Source organism: Dysidea avara, chromosome 4 (assembly GCF_963678975.1).
Source record: "Dysidea avara chromosome 4, odDysAvar1.4, whole genome shotgun sequence".
In the NCBI taxonomy this organism is placed as follows: Eukaryota; Metazoa; Porifera; class Demospongiae; order Dictyoceratida; family Dysideidae; genus Dysidea; species Dysidea avara.
The window spans coordinates 16,538,014-16,555,123 of NC_089275.1; the positions used below are offsets into that span (position 1 = coordinate 16,538,014).

The 17,110-nt window shown below is 37.6% G+C and overlaps 1 protein-coding gene across 1 annotated transcript; it reads right to left on the reverse strand.

Moving 5' to 3' along the window:
• On the reverse strand, positions 1 to 17,107 carry LOC136253331 (mucolipin-3-like). Its single transcript, XM_066045980.1, has 11 exons — positions 16,748 to 17,107; positions 12,885 to 13,046; positions 10,773 to 10,914; positions 7,428 to 7,620; positions 4,053 to 4,341; positions 3,644 to 3,799; positions 3,481 to 3,591; positions 2,690 to 2,812; positions 1,791 to 1,997; positions 1,078 to 1,634; positions 1 to 171 (listed from the first exon to the last, which is right to left on the reverse strand). The coding sequence occupies exons 1-11, from the start codon at positions 17,105 to 17,107 to the stop codon at positions 147 to 149; spliced, it is 2,325 nt and encodes a 774-aa protein (XP_065902052.1). The 3' UTR covers positions 1 to 146.
• Positions 17,108 to 17,110: the final 3 nt, after the last annotated feature.

A 17,110-nucleotide genomic window follows, 5' to 3' on the forward strand; every position in this document is an offset into this window, starting at 1 on the left:
TACAACACTTTGAATCATCAATGTGCTTAAACAATAAACAAATAAATGCACCATTTTATACCACATACGTACATGTATGCAAGTATTAAATGTTTCGTATTTGGTGTATCATCATTATTGCAAACAGAAGCTCAAAGAGGAGTGCTTTAAGCATCAGTTTCATCCAAATCTCTATAAAAACAATTGGTAAATATTGGTAGTAACTGTAATTGTGTTTGAATAAACAACCAACATCCCTATTTACTTGGTAATAGTACTGTACACTTACAAAATTTTTGTCACTGGTTAATTACCTACCAACAATTGGCTATAATCAGTTAATTGGTTTGTTTGTATATTGGCAGACATAATCTGTACTCAACAAGAGGTTTAGGGTGGTACCAAAGTGACCATCAACATCCTGTCTTGCAATAACAGTTATTGCAATCACATATTTACACATGCTTTGTGGTTATGTTAACACAGAGTGCATGTGACTGCTCTATTAAAGGTGTTTACACAAAATTCAAACTTGTTTGTGTTACACTTCTTAGTGCAAAGTTTGTACATATATGTAAGCTCTGCTACTGTATTGGTGTGAATATTGTCCTAAATCTAAGGAGGCAAAAGAAGGTATTGGGCAAAAAATTCTTTGCTCCACCTCAGATCTGCTAATGCTGTTAATTTAGAAATATGAATTACTAATACATTCATGTATGTAACAACTTTTGCTCTCTTGCTCACTGTCACCACAATACTGCAGGAGTGTCTATTTCTGCTTCCAAACATTGTTACAGTCATGTAACTAGTTCCCAGCGCCGTATGTGTAATGCATATTATTCCTAGTATGTATGGTATGCTACTCACTTGACTAGTAGGTGACTCTCTTATGTATGTACATAGTTGTGATGCTTATATGCAATGGAAATGTTTATTGCATTATTTAACTATGTGTTATGGCCACTATGTAAATGTGGTGGCCACTTTTGAGGTGCAGCATTTAACCAAGTAAATATACATAGCATATTTTTACAAAAAAAAAAACAGCAACAAAAAAATTTGGTTGCCAATTACATAGTACATTACAGAGCAACTTACAGGTTTAAGTGAGGATTACTGGCCCAAAGTTTTGATCTTGCTGTAGCCACTTCCTTACTGGTAGCACTTGGAGGTTCTGCCACTTGAGCCTTAACTCCCATATGTGGTTGGCATACCATTAAATGTGTACCACTACTAGTGTAAGCAACATTATGATGGTGTCCTTGGTGTCTCTCATGTGAGGATACAAAACTCAAAGAACGTTGGAAACGACCTTCATGTGCCTGAGGCTGAGCTAGTAAGTTAGAGTCACTAGGGAATCGGGCAAGGCCATGTCCACCAGTAACAGGGCTATTGTTTACAGGCTCACTGGTTGATTCAGTGATGTGTACAATAGGAACATGTAAGTTATTCTCAACAGGGTTCTCTATCTTAACGGATGACATTAGACTGGAATCACCACTGTTGTTAATACACACTGGATCAAGTACCGTTGTAACTGGGGCAGGTTTGCGAACACGTGGGATTGGGAATGGATAGTTCTTAGTTGGGTCATCATCTGGCTCTCCTTCTGCCCAATCACGAAGAAATCCTCGTGAACGTTGTCTCCAGTTTGACTGCAGGAACAGAGACATGCATACAGATAATACCACCGTACATACGTATGCTTGCACACAGTAACCATTACTGCATACACACACCACACATGCACTCACATACATAAACATGCAGGAACACACACAACATGTACACACCAAAGCACAAACACTCACTGATAGTGACTCATAGGCATGGTTGAATATGCCAATGAACAAACTCAGCACAATATAAATGAATAGGAACATGAAGGCACTCAGGTATAGTTTGCTGAATAGTTGGATTGAGTTTGATGGCACTTCTAGTCCAGTGAAAGTTTTGTACAAGTCATCTCCATTGAGGATACAGAAAAGGCTGACTGCTGTTTCTGTAGGTCCACCAAACTGAGAACCAAGACAAAAATGATCACATCAACAACATCGCATACATACACACATGTAAAAGAAATGTTCATACTCTAATTGAACAGTCATTTTTTATTTGCATATGTTTAGGTTAAACCTACAGTATGTGATGCATTTAAACATGCACCATGAACCACCTAATTTTAAAGGCAAAGTTTAGGGTACATATCTCATAAACTCTGACTGGCCATGGTACATTTAAGTTAAACCATATGGTATATTTAAATGTACCATGGTATTGATATGGGAACAGTACCACCAATTTCTTTATATAAAAACTCAAGCCGAAATTGATTGTGGGAATTTTTTATTGGTCACATGATGAAAACCATTCATCTAATTTTGCATCCTACAGCACTCAGATGGAAGCGATTTGTCACCCTTGCTATCCTATAAGTTGATAAACATTGGTTTAAGGTGAGAACTAGTGCTATAGCATACATTCACAAGCGGTTAGCCGCATTTTTCAATACGGACACACCCACTTTCGAGTAACACGAGATAAACACTACAGCGAAGCATACCCCTATAGATGTTTAGTAAATGTTATAAACAATCTGTAAAACGATGCAGTGGCTCGAGCTTGGGTGTACATATCAGGAAAATCACTCGGGGACATGATACAACTATTACATATAACACTGTAGTAATTTTCAATCCACATACAGTACCTTAGAATGATATGATCCAAGAACCAACCACCCAGTAATGGAGAATGCTGTAAACAGGATGGCAATGTAAATAGCAAATCGTGCAATACTGGGAAGTGCCAGTCTCACTGTTGTCAGCAGAACCTATAGTACATACAACAACACAATATCAAATGCATGCAGAACAATGTTTGATGCATGGAAGATGTACACATATATATACACATGGGGAACTGGTTATTATGCAAAGCTACCTTGTGAGTAAACCTCAAAAGTTGAGAATAAAGAAGCAACTTATCAGACAAAAGTATATGATATGTACTAGCAACTATTCACTATACAGTGAAACTAGCTCCTTTAAAACCTCATAGTACTGACTATATCCCAAATATACGTAAAGTACGTACATACAGTGTTGAATCTCAATCCGTGAGGACCATCTGTTGTTCATATAACATACCTCTGAAGTTGTGCCTCAAAACAATATGTATTTAACACATTCACAAAACATACACAATTTCAACCACTCTAATAGAATTAACACTCACTATAATGTAACAGAATGATCATTTTTTGGTATTCAGGTAACAGCATAATATGTAACTGCATGGAATTTGGATAACTGAGGTTTATATAACTACTGTAGGTCAATAATAACACCACCTCACTGCTGGGGCCATACTGTTGGTGTCAAACATAGAAAGGTGCACTGTACTAAGGAAGGCTGGTGAGGCTAGACAGTAAGACACAACCCACACATACATTATTAAATAATACATAGTACACATTAAGTTGTAGTATATTACACTAACATTTAATGACTCAAAGTACTTCAAGATACCAAACAATCCACACCACAATAAGATATTTCCAATTCCAAACAAAATGCTGATGGACTCTAGTACTTCAATGTTTATAGGACTCTGCAAATATCACTAATATATGTAGTATGTGTACATGAGACTGTTTCCTTACTTTATTGTAGTAGTCATGATGTATCTTAATCAATGTTGCAAGAAATATCAGAAGGTTAGTAAACAACATTAACATGTACCAGAAGTTGAAAAGTGTACTGATTTCTTGCCATCGTAGATGCTTTTTATGGTATGCCAGGAAATGTAACTTGATAGCCTGTGTAAACATGCATTTATATAATGCACTACACACACACACACACACACTTTTTTCCTTGAAATGAGTCATGCAAAAGAAGGGATAGACAACCACAAAGGTAGACCACTGCACATTAGGATTACTGGCCTCATCATCCACCCTTGTGATTACTATCAACCAGCCAATAGGTCACTACTTGAGCGTGCTAATCAACAGAACTCCCCACTCTCACCACACACACAAAACATTACACCTACCGATATGTATGTACCTTAGCCAGTCTACCGGTCTTAATTATTGACAACACAAATGTCCATGAAGACATGAAAAGAAGGACTAGTACTACAGCATCAATGATAGTAGTTGTTTTCCTGGTCCATGAGTCACTGGAAATCCTCGTGAAGGTGGACACAATGTCCATATCTATCGCCATGTTGTTGTACAGCTCATTCTTCAAACTGATCACAATGTGGAATGTCACATGAACTGGATTGTAGACTTCAATGACACCTTTTTTGTAGGTTGCACCAAAATAGAAATGGAACTTTATGGAATCAATTCTGTTAAACGAACATCACATCAAATAAACATATGTACTTATATGGGTCAGGGGTGGTTCTAGAAAATTGGCTGACTGCATAACTTCCAATTCCGCAGCTGCTTTACTATGCAGTTATAGCCATGAGAAGCTTTAACAGTAAGTCTCTAAGTTAATAGGAAATTGCTGAATAATTAGAGACACTTAATTATAAAAATTGCTTGGAGGTGCTTGAGAAGCATTTTTAGGTAATTTCATGGTCATGAAAGTTATTTATGAGGTTTGAACACTTCGATTGTACAATAAGTAATCTCTTTAGTCGTAGGTTTCTGTTTATTCCGACTGTTCTATTAGAGTATATTAATCTTTTGGCTGACTGGTTTCCCAGTGACAACCCTCCTCCCTCTAGAACCGCACCTGACATGGGCGTTTGCACTTGTATTCTATTAACATGCATACATTAGCTCTTTACTATATAAACAAATATTGTTCTAATGAAGTGCACAAACTTGTATAATTCTTTAACTGAACAGATTTTCCTAGTTACTGGAGTACAATGTATAATGGGCGTCTGTATTTAGCGGATCACGGATCGGCGGATCACGTGATATGCATGCTCAACTCGATTTTGAGCACTGGGAAATATTTATACCCTAGTGTAACATACAGCATACTGTAGAATTTATATTTTATCAACAGGTAGGAAGCCTGAAGAGATACTATATAACTATAATAATTAGAGCACGCGCGTATTAAAAATTTAACACACGTACAGAGTAAGATTAATTTAATTCACCTTAAAACTGAATCACTGATGTATTCTTTACACCAACACAATATTCAATAGACTAGTTCTGTATTGCAAAACAAACGACAAAGGATACGCTAGCGCACTCACGTGTGAATAGGCTTCTAATATGTTGGCGTGTATCCTTTGTCGTTTGTTTTTGCAATACAGAGCTAGTCTATTGAATATTGTGTTGGTGTAAAGAATACATCAGTGATTCAGTTTTAAGGTGAATTAAAATAATCTTACTCTGTACGTGTGTTAAATTTTTAATACGCGTGCGCTCTAATTATTATAGTTACATAGTATCTCTTCAGGCTTCCTACCTGTTGATAAAACATAAATTCTACAGTATGCTGTATGTTACACTAGGGTATAAATATTTCCCAGTGCTCAAAATCGAGTTGAGCATGCATATCACGTGATCCGCCGATCCGTGATCCGCTAAATACAGACGCCCATGTATAATGCCATGTATATACTTATGGTACCATAAAAGCAGAAAATTTGACAGGTGAAATATTTGGGAGAATTGAACAACATGTTTATTATACGAATCTAAATTTGATGGGCCAGCACTAACCACGTACGCATCACGAGAATTTCAGTGATTGCCCAAGCTATAGTCATGACAACTCAAGGGAAAACTTCAAGTACTGTAGCTGCTGAGGTTAGCATGAGTACAACGGTAGCGGGCCTTGCAGATGCCTCTGGCTGTACAACCAAAAATCTGAGAGGTTTCAGAGAAATACCATGCTGCAGCTGTGGGGACCATGTTCAGTAACTACGTAGCTACGGATCTTTCAATGTTAATTGGCTATCAGTATAAACAGAGTAGGTTCACTGGTCTTCCCTTGGATTTTTTTGTGTTTTCAATCGCTTTAGCAAGCTGGATATTTAAATTTGACAATTCAGTGAAATTTCATCAAATACCATATTTACAATAATTCCCTGTCAAATTTTCTGCTTATACCGGTGTGTGAGTCTCATGGTTAAAGTTAAAACACATGCTATGTTTTATAAAGAACACGCAAATTATATTACAGTGCAATCACTTCTATAGTCCATCTCTTAAAATGCCACCTCAATATGGTAGCAACTTCAGGGGGAGGTCCCAATACCACTAATGCATGTGTATTTCATGACCTCAAAAGTCATATGATTTTTGGACCAAAACGAAGCCATATTAATCGGGTTTTTCTGCTGATGTACTACAGAGGTAAGGATTATATGTAACACTTTGTGTGGGCTGATCAAAAGAATCCACCATTGTACATATCACATATTACCTGTGGTTAGGGCGTTATCTGTACAATGCTAACTCATGAGGTATGTAGCGGTACCGCTGTGTTTGTTGCAGACTGAAAATCCATACATTATGGGAATAAATCAATGTTCATGTGGCTATTATCATGAATTGGAGTCTTGCCACAAGAAGCACTCAGATGGAGGTGTTTCAATGTCCTTATAAGTTGAGAAACATTAGTTAAAGGTAAGAACTAGTCTTATATGCAGCACATTCACAAGCGTTTTAGTATGTTTTGGTCAAATACAGAACACACCCACATTACAGTTAACATGAGTTAACCAGCTAAGTATAATGAAACTTACCCTTTTAGGCTTTTAGTATGCATGTACATTGTAATCAGTCTCCATAGCATTAAAACACTTATAAATTTGCCCAACTCAATTTTTTTGTGATATCATTCGTTTATTATAACAAACGCAAATGCAACGTCACCTGCAAACTAACCACGTTTGAATCTTTCAGGCATGTATATAAAAAAATCCAGGGGTTACACTCATATTGCATGGGTGATTATCACCCAGCATGGGCTATTAGCCTGCAACAGAAGCGTTACATGATTACTGTAACACGGAAGTGTTACATAATGGTTTTAACACAGGCATGAGTGGTCTACCTGATATGTCCACTCTTAGCCATCGGGTGGATGTATGTATCAGTCAGACCACTTGTGTCCAAGTTACAACTATTAAATATGGTCCCAATATGACTGTATGTATGTACGTACATAGGTATTGTACACATGACTTTCTTTGCAAGTCTACAGTCTACATAACATATGAACCTGTGTAATATGGACACCTGGGACCAACCCAGTGTCTTGATTATCTAGTTGTCCAAGTCAGTTTACGTGCCACAGTATACTTTGTGACCATTAAAAAGTGTCCACATTAAGCAGCTTCCCTCGTTCAGGTGTCCACAGTAACAGGATGCACTAAATATAAACCTTGTTAATATATCAGGGGTGAGCATGAAAGATGAGTAAGGCTTTACATATTTTGTAACATTTACGTACTTGTTCAAGTTGTCTCCATGTATGTAGCAGTCTACCTGACTCTTCACACTACAGTTACAATATTCAATGGAACAACTACCACTGGTGGAGTCCTCATTACAACATGGTTCATCTTCTTGTCTCATGTCAGCACTACTAGTGTTAGGGTTGTAGGGGAACACTTCTATGTAAGATGTGAGATTCTTGTATTTACCTGCAGGTCAAATGTCCTGATGATATACAGTAGATGATATACAGTATACTATATATCTTATCAACCATACAATACTATACAGGCAGTATTGTATGAAATACATAGTGCGCAGTTGTGATTTCATAGGAAAGTTTTCTGGGGTGGTGGGTACATTTTCACTCAATGAACAGCCAAATGTAGTGTTCCATTTGAGTACCCCACATGATAAAACATTTCGCACATTCTGTGTGAAATTACAATAAGTATTAAATCCTCTATACACAAGTACATGTACATATATCCCACTAACTTCATATGTATGGGTGGCAATTGTGCATCCTAAGTCAAAACAGCATTCCAGTTAATATGGATGCATAGTACAGAACAGAGGGATAGTGTCTCTTGAGTCATACTTAAGCCAAAACTACAGCTAAACTCTTTTATTCTTGACAATGTACTAGCTGTATTTGAGACTGACCATATTAGAGAAGTGTCCTGATTGTCAAGAGTCTACAGAGTAAGTGTGTTTAAATATTTAAGTATATTAATGCAAATTGGACCATGAACAAATGTATAGTACAGGCGTATCTCTGATCACCGTATCTTCTAACCACACAGATGGCTGGATTAGCTGTGTATGTGTATACGTACATGTACAGGTGTATGTAGTGTGTACACATGATCTAGTTAATTTTATTACAAAGTGGTATGTATGCACATACAGTACACCTCAAGCTGTTGGCTCATACTTAAGGCCTTTTCACACTACAGTTGATTGCACATCGAAGCCGGATCAGACCATTTCACACCTGAACTGGATTGATCGCAATGCATATTCAATCCTGCTTCATGTCATTCCACTTCGAGGGGGGAATTGGCCGGACTTAATGCGCATTAGTTCAATTAGCAAGGGGGCACCATACAGTCTCCAGATATCTCGCGCAATGCATGACTGTTGCAATAAGACTAAAGCGACAGCATACCTAGTGTTATACTTGGCTTGTGGAAGCGATACAGTGATCATGAGTGAGTGTCGAAGGAATAGCGTACCCTTTTGTAATCATTGTATCCGGCACAGGTTTCCTCATAACAACTGACCAGCTACTTGGCACCCAATGTTTTGTAAATGTACTAACAACATTTCTCACTGCGAATGTTTTTCTGACTCCAAGGAATATGAAGAAGGTAGTATAATCACCGACCTCATGAAAGATTTCCTGCTCTTACTTAGTACACACTGATTTATTCAGGATAATAACCCTAAGCACTGTTCATGATATGCTCAAAGATTGATGCACATTTGATCCACTCTCAGTCTGGATCCACATTCAAAACGCATTGAGTGTTAAAAGGCCTTTAATGAAGTTGTGAAGCCATATTCAGTTGCTGATATAGCTACTATAACACATACGTACATATGTACATATGTAGGTCACTATTTTTTATATGTAACACTTTCACACCTCAGATCAAAGGAATTCCAGAGGATACATTTGCCATGTATACCTCAACACAGGGAGACATATAAATGTACACTGGTGTACATTGAATGTATCCCGGGAAAGTGGTTGCACTTCTAAAAGAGCAAGCCAATTTCATCAAAGCAAGTATGGCCTTGATGTGGATGAGGTAGTGGTACCACCCCTGTTTGTTCTATACGAGCTCACACCGAAATCAATTGTGGGAATAAATCAATGCTCACGTGATGATTACCACAAATTGAAGTGCTGTCAGAAGCAGCAGTCAAATGAAGGTGTTTTGGTATCCTTGCCATTCTACAAGTTGGAAAATGTTACTTAAAGGTGAGAACTAGTCTTACAGTGCATTCCCAAGCATTTCAGCAAGTATTTGAATGTGGACACGCCCACATTACGGACGACACGAGTTAACCACTCTATAACGAAGCTTACCCCTTTAGGTATTTAGTATACGTTGTGATTAGTCTTTAAACAACACGAAAGCATTAAAACACTTGTAACTTTCCCGAAATTTTCCCTACTCGACTTTCCGTAATATCCGTAGGACTCGTCCGTTTATTATAACAATTGCAGCTGCAATGTTACTTGCTTCCTAACCATAATTGAATCTTTCAGGCATACATATATAACGAATCCAGTGATTCCACTCGTATTGGCATTAAGGCTATCAACCTTAACGGAAATGTTACATATTAGCTGTAACATGGGCACTCGAGATTTGCCAGAAATGTTTGCCCACAGTCCTCAGGCTGCGCCCTTGGACTTTGGGCATACATTTCTGGAAAATCACTCGTGCCCATGTTACAACTATAAATTATATACCACAAGCCACCTTTACACTTACATAGCTACAGTGTTATGTAACTTGGTCATATGGTACAATGAACATGGAGTTACAGTATATTATATACACATGTATGCATGAGACCTTCAAAGGCTCTGGACAAACACTCTCCCACATCAAAGGCTTTAAAGTTAAAAATTAAAACTTAAAGTTAAAAGTAATAATAAAGTACCTTAAAGTGTCATGTAATAGTTGCACCATGTGCACTTGTGGTCTAGAATCTATTCTCAGCCCTCGGGAATGGGGCCCTGAGGCTTCGGGTAGACATACATATCAGGCAGACCATTTGTTCCCATGTTACAACTATAAAATGTGACTTGCTGAGCAAAAAGTGAACAAAATTTTTTTTCCGAATGATATTTATGAATCTTTTTTGTCTAGAGGGAAAAACTAATAGGCTGTTGAAGTTCCAGCCTTATATGTAGCCCTTATCTGGTGAACACTCCTGAAGTTACAATAGACAGCAGGAAGAGCAAAACAATCAATTTTTACACTGATTATTTTAATCAATCATACTGTAGGTCACAAGTCCAATCAAAATGAGAGTAAAACTACTTTTGCAGCATGCAATATTTTACACAATGTATTTCAATACATGTGATCTTATTTCACAGAGAGAATTATGCAAACTAGCCAGTAGGTCACACATTAACATTAGTTAACATTGCAGGTAAAATAAAAGTATTGGCTTTTCAATATGTAAAAGTGTTGTTTAGTATTAGTCCAACTTGTGTAGATGTGGGTTGTGTGAGTGTTATACTGTATGTGTGTGTGTGTTGCGTGTGTGCGTGTGCGTGTACCACATTTATTCATGTACAGTGTATCACACACACATTAACGTATTTCCATACATGGAATAGTGTCCACCTCATCATCACCACATTCACCAACATCATAGTCGATGATCATTGTCAGTTTAGTAGCATTCTTCACAGTAACATTACCCTCCAAGATGTTAAACTCACTCACTGATTGTTGGGACATGTTATAATACTGTAATAGTAAAGTTATATAAATGTACACACACACACACAAGAGAAAGAACCTTTAAAACAACAAATACAACACACACACACACACACACACACACACACACACACACACACACACACACACACACACACACACACACACACACATAATAAGTACACATATAGTACTGCTCAAACGTAATGCCGTCTTGTGACAATTAAAAACAAGCTAATTAAAGGGCGTGGTACCCATTTCGCTTGCGAATATTCATCCTGTTTTGTTTGGGATGAATACTCGCAAGCAAGTCCGGTGCCATGCCCTTTGATTAGTTCGTCTTATAATTGCTTGCACTCACACGAGACAACATTACATTTGAGCTGTACCATACATAATTGTAAAATCAACCTGTTAATTGTATGGTCATATCTACATGTACTGTACATACCTGCATGTAACACTTTCACACCTCAGTCAGATCAAAGGAGCCGCCCAGGCTACATTTCGTATGTAGCCCAGCTAGCCGGGCTACATATGAAATGTAGCCGGGCTACAACTGGGCAGTGATTATATAGACATTGATGCTGAAATCAATTGTGGGGATCGATCAACACTCACGTGATTAGGATGCATGACTTGGATTTCGCTATAAAAACCACTCAGACAGAAAGCATTTTGTTATCCTCGCCATCCTATGAGTTGAAAAACGTTGACCTAAGGTGAAAACTAGTGCTATAGCTTATTCATCGATCGTTTCCACACGTTTTCGAATACGGATATGCCTCCATCACGAAGCTACCACTCTGCACGGAGTAACCACTCTACAAGTAAGCTTACCTGTCTAAGCGTTTAGTGAGCTGCGTAGTTTTCCATAAACGATTCAATAGTACTGATTAGAACATTAAACTCGCGTAATGGAAATTCTCCGTGATATCTCTAGGACATGTCTGTTTATCATAACCGAACGTACTAGCTGCTGACCCATAATTGAAAATTTTAGGTATGCATATATAATACATCCAGAGGCTGCACTCGTATTGGCTTGGGTGATTGGTCGCCCTGTACAGGCTATCAACCTAACAAGTGTTACATATTAGCTGTAACACGGGGCATTCGGGCTTTGCCTGATATGTATGCCCAACTGCCCTCGGGCAGTCGGGCATACATATCAGGCAAAGCCTTCATGCCCATGCTACAAATATTACATGTATACCATTATACTGTATTGAAGGGGAACTGTAGTCATGTTTTTAAAAATTTCTCTTTTTTGTATATGAGAAGTTCAACAATGTGTGTACCAACTTTATAGCTGTGCTACATTTCCTTATAGAGATTTTGCAGTGGAAAGTCATATATACAATCCAGGTACCATGATAACTTGTGGTTTTGTATGTCACGTGATCCAGGAAGCCTCAATTGATGCATTGAAATGGCTGAGAACAACAGAAACATTGGCAGCTGTAGCAAAATTAAGCATTACCAGAGAATACTTAGTAGTCTGGTGTGCGTGACGTAAATAAGCCCTGGACCGAAAAGAGTCATGTTGGGTCCAAAATCAGTTATCAAAACAAAATGCTAGATTGTGCATGTGGAGTCATGTATTTTGTAGTTGCTAAATTATTCAGAAACTCTCGTTACCAACTTTATGAGGGTTCACTCTATGTTGTGTACCAGCATCAATTCTAACAACCCTTAAAAATAAAATGCAATTCTGTTAGTCAGTGAATATTCTGACTTTGAACATAGTACACTGTACAGTGAAATGTCAATGTAAGTTGCTCTTGAATAACACAGTACATCAAAGCTATACTGAATAAACAATGCTGCAATATCAATAGGCCTAAAATGTATTTACTAAAGCAACAAGACACAGAAAACAGTTGGCATTCACTCCACACCAAAAGATAGCACAACCACTATACCCTAGTACATACGTGCACTGCACGTACACACAGTAGTACCCTATACAAGCATTATACTATACAACAACTTACAGAGTTCACAGTGTGTTCAAGTTGCTTGTACACATCATCTAGTGAGTACAACTTGTTGATAGATGTACCACATTCCTTCCTGATAAAATAATTATGAAATGACTTGGTGTTCTGTACTAGAAAACTTGTCAACTTGTACTTGTGACTGGCAAATATAGATACCTGTACATGAAAATCATATTAAAGGATTTGTACAACATTTACATTTCTGCATGTATACGATACAGATAACAAGTAGATCACAGACTGACTAGGTTAATCACTACATGTAGGTGGTACTACTGTACATGTATGTGTACAGACAACTAGAGTAGGGACCACAGCACATTAATAAAAAGTACTGAAACAAGCTGGAGTAGTGCACGATATTAAATCACAGTAAAACAATAAGAAGTGTCATATCCCTAATGTGCATTTCCATTATGATATCTTGAGCACAGTAGGGATATAACACTTCTTATTGTTTTACTGTGATTTAATATCGTGCACTACTCCAGCTTGTTTCAGTACTTTTTATTAATGTGCTGTGGTCCCTACTCTAGTTGGAAATTCCAAATTTTTTGTGTATTTGTAATAAACAACCATCCTATACTAGTTGCCTATCATATTAAGATACTTCCATTCCACCCCTTCCATTTTAAGAATTAGCACAGACAACCTTGTATAAACAGCTATCTGGTCTAGTGTTACTCTGTATGCACACCGTATAGTCCAGTTTCTGCTAGTTGTTACAGATATTGTAAATAGTTGCATCTGGATCATGTCGAAATCAGTGGTTCATCTGGGATGTCCAGTTTCGTCACACCAAAATTCCAAAATTTTTGTGTATTTGTTTGTAACTTTTTTTTGTAAATAATTATTATGACTGGTGAACCCACACATACCGCATCAAAGAAAGAAATGGTGCCATACTCCAGCTATCAATTATCGTCTGAAAAGTGAAGAATCCATTACGCTTCGTTGTAAGCTAGTTCAACCCGTTACACAGCAGTACAATTCAATAACTGTTAGAAAAGCACCTCTGCAATCAAAGTAGTCACTATGAAAAATACCGCCAAATCGACACTTTTCTCTGTCAGCAAAAATGAATGGGACACAAAGGAGGACACTGGTAAGTCCATGAATAATGTATTGTATATACTGCGGTATGACAAAAGGCACCTCTCGGGCTGAAGCGATGTCGAACAGTGAAAATGTCAAGCCTGTAGCTTAGCCGTTATTGAGTCATGCTTGTCTGCAGGCATCAGTCAGTCAATCAGTCTGTCAGGCAGTCAGTCAGCCAGTAGAAAATCCCATTAAATAATTAAAAAAAAATTTCTGTAGCAACTTGTCGAAAGCATTCAGGTCGGTCTGAAGGTCTGTTCGGGCTTCGTTTCGCCTAACCCATACTGCCTCATCGTTATCTGGGAAAAGTGAGACTGGTTTTTGGGTGACATTTTTCATGGACCACACCTACTCCTTTTGATAAACTTATTTTGCTTAATGTTTGTTGTACAGTCGGTATTGTGCAACAGATTGGTGCAATGACTACATATGGTTCTATCCTGTATAGTAGCTAGTCCTGTCCTGTATATCAAAATATAACATGTTGTTGTTACACATCACTACTTGTCCTTAGGAATTTATTTTGTAGTAGTGCAAACTATGTATGTGATTTGGGCATCAATACTGCCATGACACAAATGACTCAGACTAGATGAAAAGATTATCTAGATACTTAAATCACCAATCATAAATAAGATAACAAATTTGCTTAATATCAAAGTAATAGTAAATTTTGTAATCCATTGTATATCAGATGGGAAACTTGTGAAAAGGTGTCAAACTAGTTGGGGAAGTGAAAAAAATTCTGGCTTAACAAGCACTACTTGACTTTATGTCAAAAACTGTGTTTACAAAAAAAAGATGTCACATCATTATTGAGAAACTGTAATATTTATTATCGAGATAAAATGGTCGTCATTTATTGAGATACGTATAGGTTTCAATTATCACATAGCCCTAGACTCAGATAATCAGGTTCAAGCTTTATCCAACTTGGTTTAAACTATAGCTCTGATCCATAACTAATTAAAAAGAACAAATTGACCACTGCTACACTGCTAGCAAGTTAGCACATGACCTTTATACAAACAGTGGTCATGTGCTACATGTAGACAACGATCAGGTTATAAATCACATGTATATTTTTTTCCATTATCATTTTGTGGCACAGATGTCTGACAGTAGTAAACAACTTTGAGTACACCACTTGCCTAATGAAGATATGGCACTGTGACAGTAATTGGCTGTAACTTTTGTAAACGACAACCTATAGACATGAAATTTTTACTGTAGCATAATGGCCAAGTGCATACATTTAAAATGCAAATTATTGTCAACCATGTTTACCCTCTCTAACACTGCCATGATTGCTGCATTTGTAGATCACTAGTTAGGCACCTAAGTGAAGTACACTGAGCATAATGACAAAATGCCTTCCCCATTACTTGATTAAATATTAACCTTTGGTATTCCATGAACTATGCAACTGCCTGAAGTTTGTGACATATTGTTCGCTTATGTTGCCTTGTAGCTACACGTACTCGGCCAAAATCACCAAATCAGCATTTGCTATTTCATATACATACAGTACACACAGTTTTATGTACAAATAGTGATCTTAGCTACGTAGCATATTAATCCAACACAACTCCATATATTGTAGTGTGTAAAACACAATTTAAATGGTACTGAATGGTACTGTAACTCCCTCAACCATATCAAGCTATGACCATATTAGAGCAATATTTCTGACTAAGTAGGCAGTGACAAACAATCATTTAAGCATTTACACATGAATACATACTAACAGAAACTCCTTGTTTAGCAGCCCTAGCCTAACAACAAACATTGGCAAAACTAATATCAGTTGGTGAGATTTTAATGCTCTCACCTCATAAATTGGTACTGCACCATTATCGGTGATTGCATGCGAGGTTGTACATGTGGTAAGCTGATGTGTGTAAAGGATCAATTGGAAGTGTATCTGCTGCAGCCAGTTTCTTTTGTGAGCCATGCACACTTATCAGCATCGTGTACATGTGTTTCTGTCTGTAGACATACATGGAGCCTTGTCCATTTATCAATGGGTATGCACAAATCCAAGCTTATGTGGAGTACAAGTTCTAGCTATAGTCTAGTCTTACAGCAGGAAGTTTCTGTCATGAGCCACACCCACCTGCATGCATGGAGCCATGCTAATTATCAGTAACATGTGTTTAAGTTTGTTAGTATCCATGAAGCCACACTTGGCTTGTTAAAACCGACCTCAATTAAAAGCTTGAACACAAGGTATGGAAATAATATTGATGTATTTTAAATTTGGTGGTTTGGTAACGATTCGCTAATTCGCCAAAGTTAGTTTATTACCAAATTTGTTGTTATGTGGTACACAAAACCAAATTAAGGAAATCAAAACTAACACCAAAATACATGTTCACTGTTAACAGAGTGACGTAAGCTTGATGTCTTTGCAATGGTTGCATGGGATTTTACGGGGTAAAGCTTCAAAACTGAAACTAAGACTATATGGACAGCAAATGCTGCAAGTTGTTACGTAGTTGCTATATGCAGTGTTTTATTGATGGTGTAAAACTTGAGAGGTTTTGAAATCACTACCAACAGCTTACTGATGATTTTAAATGATTTTACCTCTCAGTGATTGGCAAAGCTGTTCGTTCTCTTGGAGGGACTAATACACACATACATACAAACACACAATTACTAAATCTACGATGCAATGTATATAATTATGTAAATACATAAAAATAAGAAACACAGCATCTACAGAAATTACCATTACGACGCATACTGCAACTCACTTGCGTTGTAACGAACGCTACTAACAAAAGGTGTAGGGCTGCCTTCCATGGGAATCGTGGAGATTTTTCACGTGACCACTTCTGCACATGATCTTGATAATGACGCCTCAGTCGTTGCTTCATGTTGCAGTCTGCCCTCTCTGTTAACGTCTTCTTAGTACAGTCACTGCCTTTATTGAGAAGTGGCTCTCTGTCTTCAGTCACGTAATCGGTCAACTCCCGTCCATCGCTTGAAGCGTTTTCACAGCACGGCAAACAGCAACATGAGCCAATCGTGAATCGGAAAGCTTTCTTAGAACACCATGATACCGTGGACTTACTACTTTTACCAAAATATCGGAGACTAAGTGAAATCGACATGGC

Excerpts from the sequence above, each read along its gene's own strand:
- LOC136253331 (XM_066045980.1), bottom strand. The coding sequence starts at position 17,107 with ATGTCGATTTCACTTAGTCTCCGATATTTTGGTAAAAGTAGTAAGTCC. Across the intron at positions 10,915-12,884 it reads TTGAACACACTGTGAACTCT|TATTATAACATGTCCCAACA; the intron begins GTAAGTTGTTGT and ends TTACTATTACAG. Across the intron at positions 172-1,077 it reads AGTAATCCTCACTTAAACCT|AGATTTGGATGAAACTGATG; the intron begins GTAAGTTGCTCT and ends TTGTTTTTATAG.